Consider the following 16,724-nt stretch of genomic DNA (forward strand, 5'->3'; position numbering starts at 1 on the left):
ACCTAATTATTTATTACAAGGGCTCTTTCGATAACAGCCGTTGCTATCAACGTCGCTAAGGAAATTTACCTGAGTTTTCTCACCTGTTGTGTGAAGAAAATATATGAACGGTATTGAGAACTGTCACGCAAAACCAAAGGGTATTAAAAAAATATAATACCGAGCACGTAATGTAACAAGTGAACAACTTTTTATAATAGTTTATTTATTTTTCCACATCTGTGGAAGAATAATATTGAGAATGGCCTCGTGTGATGTGGATTTCTTGACCGAGCAGTTTCCTGATAACGTATCAATCAGCGATTTGTGCGACTGTGGGTAGGTGTATATTGCATGTATAGGATATTGCTTATTTAAAAAAAAACATATGCGTTTGTTATTGCTTTAATTGCTGTGGATTGCATTGATTATAAGTATAATTAAGTCATGTCACAGTGTAGAAATCGCTGTATGTTCGATGTGTATTATTCAAACTTCAGCTATTATTCCGATCTTACATGTATACACCACAGGTGCTTGTGGACAGCATTGTCTCTAACACCCCCCCCCCTTTATATACGCGAAGCGACTGTGAATAGAAATTGCATATGATTGATATCTTTATGTAATTTTCAAATAGAAACATATAGATTAAGTTGTCAGAGATACTAGGATTGAACCCCCCCCCCACGATTTTTAAAAAATATTGAACAGGGGTAGGGACAATCATGTCCGCAAGCACCTGGTTTATACTTACATGTATGGGTATTATATCTGATAAACTGAATGTATTGAGATATCTGATCTAAATTTTAATAAATCATATTATGCTAAAATATCCACTGTAGTAAATGAAACTAATTACATGAATAGATGACCTAAATCTTACTTTATCTAACTTTTTTTAAGTGAAGCATATCTAAACATATAATTTACATTGTATTCTAGGCCCAATTGTGATGTTATAAGGTGAGATCATCAGTACAAGTGTCCCATTCTATCAGTAACCCCTCGTAATAGATCTATGTTCACTGATGTAGTCCAACTTCTTATTTAACAGTTTCAGATTCCTTTTAAAAAGTCTCATTCCACACCCTTTATCTCCTCTACTTGTGATTATATGAAGTTCATTTGTAGAATTTTAAATGTAACATCGTTGCATGGTTCATGTCAAGTTAAAGTGTTTTTACCTGAACAATGTGTTTGTGTTACATGTATTTTCATTGTGTTTTATTGGTCTGTAATATTTGTAAAGTTAAATGGAATCACCATTCACCATTTATCTCCACACTTGACTGTTACTTGAATTCCACCAATATTTACATACAGTCATACACAGCTCACAAATCACCACTGTTTCTATGTATTTTAAAACATCAATGTAGCGTTATAGAGATTGATTTATTTTTGTTGTAAGATTTAGGAAGCAATATGCCTCAAATGGATATTTTAAGTATTATTGAACCATCAAAGATGATAAGGAAATTGTTTAATTTATGTTTTAAGCATAAATTTCAGTGTTACTGACTTTTTGGCACATCAGGTAGGATATTAACATTTCTCAGCAAGCGTAGATATTATACAAAAGCTGATGGTATCAAATAATAGAAACAGCAAGAAATCATTAATATATTCGCTGTCTAATTTCACCAACTTCTAAATATCATATTTTTCATTGGAAAAAAAGGGGGGGGGGCAACATTTGCAGACAATATTTGGGAGTTCAGTCTAATTCTACTATTGTGCCAATGTAATTCTACCTACTTAGATTTTCTAAAGCGGATTCAGACGCATAAATAAAGGGTCCCAGTGTGGAATAGGTTTAACGTAATTAAAAACCACATGGTTGGTAAAATGCTTTGGAGATAACATTTAAGTTTAACTTTTTACACTCCAAAGACAAAATGACAAGAAATCAATACGTAATCTTTCAAGTTATTTTTCAGGCTGATCTTAACCTTTCGCCTTTTTTTTAAATAAAAATATTTTATCAGTTTTTTCCAGTGACATATAAAACCAATTTGTTTATATGTCTCTGGTTTTCCCCTTGTTTATTTATTGACTTTTTTGTATCAACCAATGCAATCACTAATGTCATTATTTTCATCAGAAAACACAAACGAAGGAAACAGAATGTTCCGATCCCCCGGAAGTCGTGTCCATTTCCGGAGTCAGACTACGCCCGGACCTTTAAGGCTGTGGAGCACCCCCGCCCACGCTCCAGTAAACGCCCCCCTCCTTCCCCGACGGTACGAGACCGTCACTCGGCTCCTATGATGTTCTCTACAAACCAGAGGGACGAATTCAAGTCACACGGGGCTGTGGCAAGGACAAAACCCATTATTCCGGTAATTTATTGGTAACACTCCACATTCTTATTGAATTAATTTGGCTATTCTCATAAAATGAAAAACAAACAAACAAAAAAAAAAACAGAACAAAAACAAAACAAACAAATACAGAGACAAAAACAAAACAAAACACTCTCTGCATTTAACACCTAAGGCGGAAGAACTTTGTTCTCTCATTATTAATAAATAAGAACGAAATTTCCATCAGTGGTTTAAGTAATATCGATTAAAACGTATTTATAAATACACACTAAGATTCAATTTCTGACATTTCAATCGTCGTATACTGATTTTTAGAAATCTATAATAGATAAGTATTGGCAACGAACAAATTAAAAAAAAATGAATTCGCTCGACCCACAACACATTTATTGATCAAAGTGTTGCTAAGCGCCATTGGTTATGAAATACTAAGTATTTAATATGAAACAAGGATGAGGGTCATTTAGGTTTGTACATACAATTGCTTTGGGGCATTCAATTAAAGAATAAAAATCAATGCTTTTGTGAAAAGAAAATTTAAATTATAGGAAGAGAACTACGAGGCCGTAAATGTCCCAATCGAAAAGACCACTTCCTATGCTCAGGAGTTTACCCCCAAACAAGCGCAGCCTGAATATCGGCGAATGGAGCCCCGGGGGACGGTCCAGATTCCAGACGCCAAGTTTGACGCACACACAACTAACAAGGATCATTTCAAGCAGTGGATAGCGCAACCGACCATGCATTTCCAGGAGCTTCCTAGTTTTACAGGTATGTTGAGAGAGAGAGAGAGAGAGGCTATGGTTGAGAGCTTTGCTGAGCATGTAATATATTTATTTTATCTTATATATTTATTTTATGTTTAACATGGACATTATAAAAAAGAGAGCACCAAAAGGCTACATGTATATAGATTACAAATCAAATACCGGGGTAGGTAAAAATTCGTCACAAGAAAAATAATCAAAGTATTGAAATGTCTTCAGGGTCCATTTTATTTCCGGAGAAAAACAAGTTACCCCCTAGTGAAACAATGCAGCAATTTAGAGGGGAATTTATCAGGAGACCAGAAGCTGTGAGGCTAGCCGACGCAAACATAACAATGGAAGGTATGGTATCTCTTTATTATAATTAATTATATTTTAGCGGTATTTAATATCTATTGTATTAGCACTGTAATTTTTATTTTTCTCTAAAAGTTTTTACTAAGTGAAAATGTTTTTTTTTTTTTTTTTTTTTTTTTGTCAGGTGATATGCTGATGACCACGACAAATAAAGATACATACAAGAATATACAGGGGGACCACCGTGCTGAGCGTATCGTCAGAAAACCCACCCTACACGCCTCTAAAAAACTGGGCAAATTTGAGACAGAGACACAGAATAGGCGTGACTTTCCTGAGTATGCTGGCGCTAGGCCTGCCAGGCTAGCTGAACCGGCACCAGAGACTATTGACCTACGATTCGACAACAAGTAAATAATACGCGTATTTTAAGAACCAAACATAACTTTGATTTATAAAATAAGGATCTCAATTTTAAAGGAGAGAACGAAATCACTTACGTTTACATCACGTAAAATTGAAACTAATTTAATTAAGAATAAGTGTCATTAATTTAAAATAAAGATGTTAAAAATGTAGTTACTGCAAAAGACACTGATCCGTACATGTAGGTCGTAATGTTCTTTATTACGGGAAGGTTTTCATTCCTATATTGACTATATACGAGGGCTAAATATTTGTATTTTAAAAAAAAAATCTTTTCAAAAAACCTTTAGTGGACTTCACTTCAAGGAAGTCATTAATAATCAAGTATTCATGTTCAATTATTACGCAGTCGATTAATCTAAATCTGTTTAGAAGAATTATGTTAATTAATTTCAGGAGAAGCTTTCAGACAGAACAACGTACTATATATAGAGGACACAACATACTACAAAACCCCGCCCCTAAACCAATCCGACACGATTTAGAGGATTATAACCCACCTTCTGTCAAATTTGAAACAGAAACTTCAAATAAGGTTAGAAAGATAAGCCTGTTGTTTAAAAGTTAAAAGTGTCTTTTTGATTCTTATCAATAGACTTGGCTTTTGTAGAAAGCACCAACTATAAAGTTAGTACTGTTCTTCCTTTTCCAGAGGGATTTCCAGCCTATAGACATCACTGCCAATCTAACACACAAAGCAACTGTGCCACATTCAACAATCAGGGTACCCGATGTTAAATTCGACGGTAGGACCAGTTTTGGGGAGTTCTTTAAGAACTACGGTCCCGTCAAACGAGAACGGTACGGGGACTTCCACGAAAACCGTCCTTACATTCCACCTCAGACGAAGTTTGATGGAGCAAGTACAACAAAGTCAACTTTCGTTCCCAAGAAATGGGAGCCAACTAAACCATTTGTTCCAGAAAACAAACCAATAGAAGGCCAAGGGGAAATTGATTTCAACACTGTTCACAAACAAACATACACAAAACCGAAAGTCAAACCATGTAAAGCTGAAATATATCTTATCCAGAAAGAACTCAGAAGGCAAAAGGCTTTGGAAGCAAGAGCGGTAGCAGCGAAATAAGCATGTCACTCACTGCGCATGGCCGTATGAAACGGTTGTTTCTATCAAGTGTCCAGTGTTTTCGAATTTTATGTTAATGGTCCTTTTATATGCTAAATCAATTGGAACATAACAATTTAGTGATTTGCACCATACACAAAATGTCTCCATATTTTCACAGTGACTCTGCTGTTTTAACCACTTTTCTAATTCCTGTGTATTTTATGTAATTTTTCATACATATTTTCTTGTTAACATTTTTATTTTCAACTAACATTGATCTATATATTACGACAGTATTTATTTTATATTTTTATTTTTTTATACGTTTCATACTTTAATGGGTTTCGAAAAAAAAGAAATCATCTGTGTGGTCCTGATTTTACGCTTGATTAAACTGCTACCGTATATGTTTAATGTTTATACATGTTATGTTTTTGAATTTTATCTCATTAAAGTATTTGTTACAAGACATTGTTTTCTATTTCTGTCCCTTCAAAGAAAGTTCTTGTCATAAGAAAATCACATTTGAAATATGAAGCAAATAAAGTTACAGGTAATCTTATTTTTTTGCTGACAGACGGACGGATGTAGCAGGAACTGTGAATCTTCAATCCTTAGGAAATAGTTACGAGGGTTGTTCGGAAAGTATTGAGACAATTACATTTACTCCATAAAGGACGAAGATAATTTCAGAAAAATTCATCAACATTTTATAAAGAACGAATAAAACACATACAAAATTTCCAAACCCTATGATAAAAAGAAAAGTTTCGGTGAAATAATAAACATGCATATATCTATCGATCCGGAGCAGCATCACAACGTCATTTTAACGTCACGTCAGCCAGGGATGGTTTCACATGTAAAACGATCGGGAAGCGCTTAATCTGTTTCCTTCTTTGTTATTACATATACATTAACAGTAAAAAAAATCAGTCTCTTTTCTTAAACTATTCCTTAAAAATGTATGCAGTTGCTACCCGAGTTATATTTTCATTGTGGGGAAAGATGACTTAAAATCATGTAGTGCCGATTTATGCAACGCGGGTCAACGATATTGATACCGTAACAATATTGATGCTGTACGTAATAACTGATGGTTCGGAGCTTTTGATTTTACTCTGGTTGAACTAATTGTAAAAAATATATATATACAAATGAAATAACAAACCCTAACACATTATTTTTTTTTCTTGTAGTTATTATTTGAACAGGTCGTTGTGTCTGGAAAAGAGTTCTCCATTGCGCTACATAAAATTTTAGGTATCTTCGCTGCTCCGCCCTTGACGTCGAAATCCATTTTTTCGTTCTTAGCAGATTTCTCTACCGCGATTATTTTTTTTAATGATCTCCGTATTCCTGATCAAAATTCTATTAAAGTTGCACAACATGAATTTGAATTAAAGCTGAAAAATTATACACGTAAACAAAATTATTTTCGCTCTTATTATGGGTCCAAGAAGAGTTAGAACGTTGGTGTTACATATTTTCAATATCTGATTTCGAGACTACTCCGGGTATCCCTACTGATGACGCATTTTTATATCACTGTACAGAAAATATTTAATATTTGTAAAATATTTTTTGCTTTTATTAATTCTTAATGTATGTCAAACGTATATGCAAATTTTTACTGAAAGACGTTCATTAGAAAGCAAAATATACAAAATGTCTCAATAATTTTCGAACAACCCTCTATAAATCATTTAAAGATAACTAGGTCTACAGAAATGGCACACCTTTAATTTTCAGCTCCATTTAATGACAATTTATATATGAAGGATATGGAGCTAACGAGCAGTATTCAACACCATGCAAAGTCCAAAAAAAAACAGTACAAAATAGGAGCAGAGCAAACACGGACCTCCGAAACATCAGAGGTGGGATCAGGTACCATGGAGGAATTAGCATCCCCTGCTGACCGGTCACACCCGCTGTGTGCTCCTTGTCATGATCGTGTATTAACGGAAAAATCCGTCGTCAATTCAGTATATATATAATGGACTATTTGTATGAAAAATGCCAGTCAGCATTTGGCTCAATGACAAATTGTATTTGCTGACAAGGTCATTGTATCGACCATAGAATTTACGAAAAGATGACTTTAAACGAGACTGTTGATATTCTTGTTTCATCAACTTGCTTGTCAATAATTTACCTAGTACGTTTTAGAAATTGTTCATACGTAGAGCATGCTCTTGCGTATCGAATCAACTGAGATATATACACTCCGTATGCAGGTGATGACGGTATATTACTGCATAAGTAAGGGAAGTTGACGATAGAAAAGTTAAAGTCATCACGTTTATCATATAGCTAGATTACCATTAACGTCTTTTTCAAGTAAAATATCCAAGTATGAAACAGATGTGTCAGACTCTGTGGTATCTTTTAGCTCAAGCTCACCAGGATGTATCGTATCGACGTAGGAATAGAAATGACAATACGTCGTCGATATATCTAAATGTGGGGTTGAAGGCCAAGCAAGTGTTTTCTTCTTTTCACGCATAAGATTTTGCACAAATTCTGCTTCATGTGAATATAAAAATAGGTCTGCTAATAACTGAGCGCAATTGGTACCCCTGTGAATTTCAATAGATTGTTAGAATACCTGGTCTCCAAAAACCACATAGATATTGTCAATCAGAAACTCAAGCATCTCTTTGATGTCAACTTCAGAGTGCTTGTGTGTGCAATATATATGAAAATCAGAGATGAAGGATAGAAATGCATTATGCCCAAATGAAGAAAAACGTACCCCCTTTTCTTAAAATCATCTCTGAAAAATTAAATAAGTTAGTTGTGACTGCAAGAGTCGAAAAAATTAAGTTTGTATCATTCCCATTAATTGTTTATTCAACACAGACTTTTATTCATTCATTCTTTATTTAATTCAATTTTAACATTACAACAAATATGAATAGTCAAACATATTGACAACATTATGAGGGAAAGTAAATTAGATGAAGAACAACTTAAAATAGTTATCAATGAATAATATAATGATAATAAATAAATAATTTGCGTGACATTGAAGGCTGTACGGAAGTGACCCCCCCCCCCCCCCCCAGATATTATAGACCAGATTACATGGATTGCATTATTAAGAAGGTGAAGATCAGGGTTGTCGAAGGCGACGTTTACAGCTGCGTAGTTTCGAGATCCAAGAAGGAACAAGTAAAGATCTTGCTGGGAAAGTCCAGAGAGATCGGTGCCAAGATTTACATTGAAATCTTCGATGATAGTCTTTCAACAGGCATATCTGTATGACGATGTTCCAGAGCATGAAGTGGACAGATGTTCAAAAACATTTGTAAACGTTCTGTTGCAGATTACACAAGATTCTTCTGGTATATTCAAAAGAGTCCAGAGTTTATCAATAAATTTACATAGTTGAATTTCGTAAGTGTTTGAAGGGATGGACCACAGGGTTTCAGGCGATATTCCAAAGCACACCATATTAAACTGTAAGAAATCGGAGTCATTATTCATCCGCCCCTGTCGAGATGATGTAACGTGAGTAAAAACAGAGGTTCTGACAGTTCTATTCCACAATGTCTTCGACCTTTGGAAACAGTCGTTGCTTTAAAGTAGACATCAGTGACTGGACCTGAACATGTTCCGAATTTTATTTAAAGGAATGTTTTAATGCTAACCACGACACAACGACTTCTCCCTTGAAATTAATGAGATTATGAAAAAAAAACTTTGGTCAACGCGAGTTTAAGGAAAATTTTGACTTTGCGAAAAAAAAGTAATTACAGAAAAAAATTGTTTTGTAAAAATACTGTGTCAAAAATTGTTACAGATACAGAAATGTTTTAAGAATTTTTTAGTCTTCTGATTCTAACACATTTTAGGTTTCAGTTGATCAATAAAGTAAATATTGGCAACCTATAACAATTTAACTTTTGATTTGTTTCAAACTGATCCCCGTGAAAGCGAGTCCTCAGTAGTCAGTAGCCACAGAGACGATCCCTAAAGCTCCACATTAGGTGTAAAATCCAGTGTGATAGAGTTAAGCTATTTATGCAATGAGTTGTAGAGAAAAATGAAAAGAACATCCGGTTCAAATAATTTTAATGACAAGGAAGTTATGTACAAACAGATCACTGCAGTGGTTCTACATGTGATTGTAGAATGACCAAGAAAGTCACGACCTCAGCGATATCGTTTTGGAATTTAAAAAAATGAAAATCCTCATGGAAATTATTTTCAGCTGTATTTTTATTTTTTACACTTTATTGTACATAAACACGTTCACCATGCGCACACAATTACAATATGCATGCGGCGGGTAGATCATAGTGGCGTAAATAGAAGATTATTAGAAAAAATTAATTTCAATTTTTGCTTGGACAGAGGTAAATTGACCTTAAAAGTTATCCAGTTCACCAATACAAGGACAAGTATTCGGTCAGATTGGCATATTTGTACTCGAACTTGTCAAATGAGCCATCGCCCATCTTATCGGCTGAGGGGTTAAGATTTTATAATAGCTTTCGATACAAACAAAAAGATCAACCCGTTATGATTTGATAAGGGTTACGGCATATTGTGCAAAGGTGGACAAAACATTCAAAATTCTACCAAAAAACGAAGACAACTAATTCAAAACACAAATCATATTTCTAATTCTTTAGAAAAAATAAAGAAAAAAAATCATTTTATATTAAATATATGATCATAAAAATTGTTTTAGATGCGACCTATATAAGAATTAAAAATACTTAAAATTTAAATAGCGTACATAAAAAAATTATGTTAGAAAAAAAATGCAACTCACATAATGAAGTAACTTGATCAGAGCTTGAAGCAGATCGACAACATTTCTTTGTGTGTTATATTTCATTCAAAGAAGAAGTGCATTTCAAAATGTTTAGAATACTTTCCTTATGAACAAAGGTATCATGATAGAAAAGTCGAAGTCGTGATAGGACATAAAATAGAAAACACCATACTACAGTCATAGCAAGACAAAACAGATATTAATTTTAGAATCATGTGTGCAGTTTGTTTTTTCGCTATGAGTTATACATAGCACATTTCCGGAGCGTCTACGTCACGCTGTTGTCCCCAGGACTTAAGTCCGCAGCTCGTGTCCAAGGGCTTCATGACGAAAGGCCTTAGTCGGGAATGCACTGTTATGGAAATTGGAACCCAAACAAACACAAACAAACTTCGTGGACAGACAAACAGGATCCTTATTTTAATGGATTTTGGGTGTGCTGCTCTCCTTCAAAAGTCTTCGAACTTTCACCAGCCAGTCACAAAAAAGTTGTTGGGCTTAACATTCATTTTGAGGAATCTATGTGATGGTTTAACAGGAATAACGGTGCTCAGTTCCAAAGTGATATTTTTTCTTTACTGTGTTCATACCTATAGTTACTTAATTAGACTGTGATTCAAAGAACTTCATCACCAAAAAATATGTATTTTTATATTTATGTTTCAATACTCCTTGGTAAGTAATTATAAAAATTATTGCGTTTCGTATGCTCAATTAATTTGCTCAATTTCATTTTTTAAGTGCTTCTTAGTTTGAATGGATAAAAGAATGTTTTTGAATTTGCCGTTTTTTTATAAATAAAATAAAAATGTATTAATATTCTATTTTTCATCAGCCATCTTTCTACCAGACTCTTTACAATCACGTAAGTATTTGAAAAAAAAAAAAAACAAGAAAAAAAAACGGGTTACCTAATATCAATTACTGTTTGTATAATTTGCCTAAACTTTAAATACTGTATATCTTAATTATTATATGTATATTTTTTTCATTAACTTGGAAGAAAGCAAATTTATTTGTGAGAACCAATCGGACAACCTTTCCTGTTCAAACAATGACGTCATCACAATCCGCTCTATAAATTTTGGAAGAACAAGTCCGACTGTTTGCGGAAATGACCCTAATACTTATTGCTACTCCTCTGGAAAGGTAACCGGAAATGTTGCTAGGAACTGCAATAACAAAAACTCGTGTCAACTGACGGCATCATCCTCAAGTTTGGGGGAAAATCCTTGTTCTGGGACACTGAAGTACTTGGACATCCAATATGACTGTAATCCACCACCTACAACCACCACCACCACTACCACTACCACAACCACCACCACCACCGCCCCTCCAACCACACAACCACAGTCAACCTCCCAACAGTCGGCTTCTATATCAAGTCCAAATGCTGGTACCAATAAGTCTTATACCATTTTCATCAGTTGCTTTTTTTTTTAAATGTTCAGAAGAAATGAATTGCATTCATTCAAAGTTCCTCTCAGGAAAAATAAATTTAGGAAGTTCGACTGCATTTTGTATCAATTTGTAATGGGATAATGAACTTCATCTACAGCTGGGCCACAGGTTTGTCACGAGTTCCTGGTATCAGGCACCAACGGAATACCCGATAATAAGTTGACAGCTACAAGCACGTGGTCCAACTCTTCTAACCAAGACGGCAAGCCGTACCGGGCGAGACTCTTCAATTCGGGATTTAATTTCGGGAACGGAACGTATCTTATTGGAGGATGGGTAGCAGGAGTCAACGACAAGAATCAGTATATTCAGGTATTTATTTTGGGTTTACACTTTGTCGAATAAGCCACATTGTTATCCGCCAATAAGATACTTAAAATCACAACATCATAAACTTCAAGCAATTTTTGATGTTCATAGATGAAATCATTTGATTTTCAATTTGATTTTATTTGTATTGTGGTAGATTTCTTTTTTTTTTCTTCGAGAATATTGTATTTAGTATGTAAGAGAATGTTGGACCATGAGCAAAGTACTACTACTACTTTCCTTAATGACGTCTTGTATAGGTGTTTTGATGGGTTGCTAAGCTTTCGGAGCCACTAATTTTTCCTTCTCTCCCGGATGTATATATATGTACTTTCGGATGCTTTATTTCCTTTGTTCATACAGGCAGAGTTTAATTCCATTAGCGTCATCAGAGGTGTGGTGACACAGGGCCGCAATGTCAACACCCAGGACCGTTGCTGCCATCAAAAGGTCACCAAATACAAGGTCATGTACAGTGTGGATGGGGTCACATATCAAACTGTCAAAGATCACAACGGAAATGACGTAGTAAGAATTATTCCGCTATTTACCCATCATCTGACTTGAACTGGTACTGGAAACAATGGTTAGAAGTTATGAGATCTTTGATATTGTAGGTGTACATTGGAAATACCAAAGACGAGGAACTGGAGATGACAAACATGTTTGGATGTCCAATTATAGCCAAATATCTTCGCATTCAGCCTCTAGAATGGTCATCCCACATCGCACTCAGATTTGACGCTATTGGATGTAGAGCTACAACAGGTGTGCAACAATAATTACTGCAACCGAATTCTTTAATTTTTTTTTCATTTTTTAAAATATTTTTTTTTCTCATCTCTTAATAAAGATACATTATTATGTAATATCTAGTGGAGTGGTCAATATATAAATAATGCAAAATAATAAATACACTTTTATTCGTCAATGATTTGAATAATTATACATTGTAGATCCATATGGACAGTGTCCACAAGGCTGGAAGGAAAGACCGGGATCCAAAACCTGTTACTTGATAACGACCAACCAGGCCCTAGGATGGAGACAGGCTAGACAGCGCTGTAAGCAGCAGCAGGGAGATCTGGTCAAGATAGATTCCGTCCAAGAAAGGGTATATTCTATAAGAGTGAATGCACTTAATTATAACCTGAGTTTTGACCTCTGACATTTACCATCAGCATATGGTGATATTACGTACGGATTATCGATAACTTTCACAAAGCAGCAGACTGAATTTACTCACAATTTTTCGACTTTTTTTGCGGTGGAAGTTTCTCCACAATGACTTAAAAGATACAATGAAGCGTATTGAAGTGGTAAAATTTTAATATTTTCCGTTTGAATGAAAAGTTTTCATTGAACTATATGTAGAACGTTGATTTAAGGAATCACTGTCTTGTTACCCCACGTTTCCAACTATCGTTAATGTCTCTGGCATGCTCTACTAATAAGACAGTGATTCCTTATATTTCCATTTCATCGTGAAATAAACTTGTAAATTTAGATTTTAAAAATGTAGACAAGAAAATTTAAATTGCACGAGTCAATTTCAATAATCCCCGCCCACAGAAGTCAAACTCAAAGAGAGCCGCACGAGATTTACATGCATATTAGGAAATCAACTCAACTAACTTTCAAAGAGTTATCACAGAGAAATCAAATAGAAATGGAAATTACCAATTTGTCATATAATGGCACAACCATTTCTTCAGAAAGGAAAAAAATCGATCAAATGGTTCATTCGAATACCTGTAGAACAGTTATTCCAAAAATATAATATCCAATCAATAAGCACATGTTCGACCGATGCATGCGTTATGGTAACTCCAATAAACATGATAAAATCATTATGTACAAATTTGTTGCAGTACGTGTTTTACAGAAGCAAGGACTATCAAAATATCACTTAAAATCTCATTTCATTGTGACTCATGTTGCTAGTCGCAAGGAAAGTGGTATCCTAAAGCATTACGACGAATATTTTTTTCCCGTTTCTAAAGAAATGGGCGTGTTATTATGTACCAACTGACGTTCGATCAGAAACACCCAAACTCTCTATTCAAACGAAAAGTTTAACCACTTCAATGCGCTTTTCATCAATCAATCCATAACGTGTCCACATTCGTACATACTTATTTACTTAATCCTCTTCGTGCTGGTTAGCACATAAGGCCGTCACTAGAGAATTCTTGATGACCTGTCTTGTGTCCATCTTTGGATCTGTCCTCATGTCCAGTGACTCCAGTTGTTTTCTTTTATCTCTTTCCCTACAGATCTTTTCCGTGTCTCTTTTGGTCTTTCTCTCTTTCTCTTACCAGATGGTGTCCATCTCAATGCAACCCTTGGGATGGAATTTGAGTGCATTCTACATATATGTCCTACCCACCTCCATTTTCTTTTCTTTATAACTTGGGATAGAGGAGTGGTGTTAGTCTTTTTGTACAGCTTTTCATTTGAGATGGTATTAGGTCAGAAGATGCGTAAGATTCTTCGAAGGCAACGTGTCTGGTAGGCATCTAGCTTGTTTGAAATGGTTTTTTGTAATTAACTTTCCATGCTTCAGCACCATATAAGAAGACCTCAAGCTTGTTGCTCTTGAGAATCCTGATTTTGGTCTTCTTGCTGATCTTTACACACATTCGTACATATGAAATATTTATTCAGCAACTTAAAAATATTATCCGGTACATAGTTCTTTATATTCCAATACAGGATTGGCTCATTCAAGAAATAAAACAGAAGTCGTTTTCACAAGTTTGGATTGGTCTAAATAACCTTCCAAGGCGGGATAACAAAAATTACCATTGGACGGATGGGTCCTCTCTGGATACAAATATTGTGTAAGCATGATACTAAATCAGTACATCTTACTGATTTCAACACTCATCCTTCAAAAAATTCACCAACAATACATTTGAGAATCTGGATAATCTTAATTTTACATTCTTTAGACCATGGAAGAGTGGGAATCCGGACAACTACCTACAGATGGAACACTGTGGCGAGTTCTCTAACGCGGAACTGAACGATATAGACTGTAATTCCAAAATCAATTTCATCTGCGAGAAACCTAAGTGTAAGATTTGTCTGCAATTAATTTCTTTCCAACATAGAATATATTTCATGTTGTTTAGGTAAAACTATGAAACCTTCGACACTTTCTATAAGGTTCCGACTGACAAAATTATGTGATCAATTTTAGTTTGGAAAAACCCAGCCACAGCCACCACCCAGGCACCACCAAATAGCCAGACCACCACGAACAGTGCTGGTTCCAGTCAAAGCACGGGGTCCTCTGTCACAATTCTCTCTCCCACAAAGCCAACAACACTAAAACCATCCACTCGTAAGTTATCCATTTTCTTAAAGTTTAACCAAAATATGATATGTCTGACTTTGTGACGTTAACAGTAATTATTTTAATTTTCAATTTTTGCAGAAACCAAAGTCATTCCAACGCTACCCGGAGCTAAGGTCGTCAATGGAATAATGTTCACAAGTAAGAATTTTCCCCGTAAAACATACCCTCTTTGAGTGTATAAACGTCACTCTGCAATTTCTATATTATTGATAGATATTCGATCAATCAGAATTCAACCAAGAACAATCAAGAAATCGGTCAAATAATCAAGAACATGCAGATATAATAAGGAAAAAATAATATTTTTTAGCCGGTTGCGGTTCTAAGAATGACTGCTACAATCTCGGGATCGGGGATCATCAGTACTGCCAAGATTGCCATAGTTACCTTACATGCGCTCCTAGTGGTGTCTTTGTCAGACCTTGTCCTGCCAATTTGGAATTCGACAACAACCTCCAGGCATGTGTGGCTAGGTCTTGGACATGCAAGAGAGTGGCAGGATAGATAAATTAAAAAGAAAATCAAATATTTTTTATCTAAGGAATACATTTTTGAGGTTGTGCTTCTGTGTTTTATAATTTATATATAGACAATATTTGTACAATAACATTCCCCTTGCTAAAAATCCTATAGGGCTGTTTTTCCCTTGTTTTTATATTGTAATTCGAATTCATTGAAAATAAATTGTTTTGAAGGAAATTTTTTCCTTATTTTTGAGTAAATTTTGAGTGTTTAACAATTGCAATGTAAAGAGGGAAAGATGATTGTAAACTGTCCAATCTTAAAGTAAATCCGTCATACAACATGTAATATACTAGCCCTGTTCAATAAATAATGTCCTGAGCTCTATGACATACAATATAGAAATCATATGACATTAAGCTTGACTTTCTTTCATGGTTGAATCTTTAATGAATAATTGGTTACAGTTTATGCGACCACTTTTCATCACATAGTTTCATTGTGAGAAGCTGGAATCAAGGGCTATTCGAGACACTTCATTAAAAATGAATGGTAAAGAATCAGTAAACAAGAGTGAAAGTAAACGCTTCAGTAAAACTGCAATAAAACTCTTTAAGAATCCCAAAGAAGTATATACTGAAATACATGAATGTTAAATTTACAGCAAACAATGTCTGTTTTATAGACACATGTGCAGGTGGATTTCAATAAAAAATGATAAAATGAGCATAAAAAATGGGTTCCGTCCTTGGCGACAAAAACTCATAACAACCAATGTACAGTTTGCCAAAATTCAACAAATTATCACTGATTATGTTTGACTGACTTCAAGACACATAGCAAAATTGATAGGTAGGCATCATTTTGGGGGTAGTTTACATTGTTTTAAAGAGACATTTGACAGTTAAAAAAGCTTACTCAATGGTCACCCTATGTTTTGAAGAATGAGTGAAAACGACAGCGTGTAAGAAAATCTAAACAATTATTTAAAAAAAATGAAAAACTGAAGTTATCCACGTTTGTCTAAAATTCAAACAGAGAGTGAAACTAGAATCCATTGCTTTAAACCCATAAAACAAATTTACAATAAGATGTATTTGACAAAAACAGTCAAGGTCTGAGAGGAGCAAAGAATTGCAAAAGCACAACAACAATTCATTTGCCATCATCTTAAATATTAGTAGTCATGTTGCTCAATTTTTTATTCGGGGAGGCAGTTTAATTTCTGGAGAAGTTTAGAAAGCAAATTTTTGAAAAAAAATGGAAGGTTTATGAGAAGATGGAACCAAAATCAGGAATCCACACTACAATAAATTTCTTCATGTCAGCATCTAAACCCATACGCCATGAAGAGTAAAGTAATTTTTGGGATAAACAGATAGTTAATGTTTTGTCACACCAACAATATTCGCCAGCTCTTTCAACCTTTTCCAAACTTGAAAAAACACCTTTCAGAAAGAAGAAA

General features: G+C 34.7%; 1 protein-coding gene across 1 annotated transcript; it reads left to right on the forward strand.

Moving 5' to 3' along the window:
* Window positions 1-39: 39 nt before the first annotated feature.
* On the forward strand, window positions 40-15,412 carry LOC134249039 (uncharacterized). Its single transcript, XM_062731404.1, has 18 exons — window positions 40-318; window positions 2,090-2,327; window positions 2,861-3,083; window positions 3,299-3,421; window positions 3,561-3,786; window positions 4,199-4,337; window positions 4,455-4,874; window positions 8,055-8,068; window positions 10,668-11,059; window positions 11,222-11,436; window positions 11,797-11,961; window positions 12,051-12,201; window positions 12,390-12,547; window positions 14,149-14,276; window positions 14,388-14,512; window positions 14,639-14,782; window positions 14,876-14,935; window positions 15,108-15,412. The coding sequence occupies exons 1-18, from the start codon at window positions 242-244 to the stop codon at window positions 15,299-15,301; spliced, it is 3,192 nt and encodes a 1,063-aa protein (XP_062587388.1). The 5' UTR covers window positions 40-241; the 3' UTR covers window positions 15,302-15,412.
* Window positions 15,413-16,724: the final 1,312 nt, after the last annotated feature.

Source organism: Saccostrea cucullata, unplaced genomic scaffold (genome assembly GCF_032062105.1).
Source record: "Saccostrea cucullata isolate Sc308-1 unplaced genomic scaffold, CSIRO_AGI_Scuc_v1 ctg2008, whole genome shotgun sequence".
Classification (NCBI taxonomy): Eukaryota; Metazoa; Mollusca; class Bivalvia; order Ostreida; family Ostreidae; genus Saccostrea; species Saccostrea cuccullata.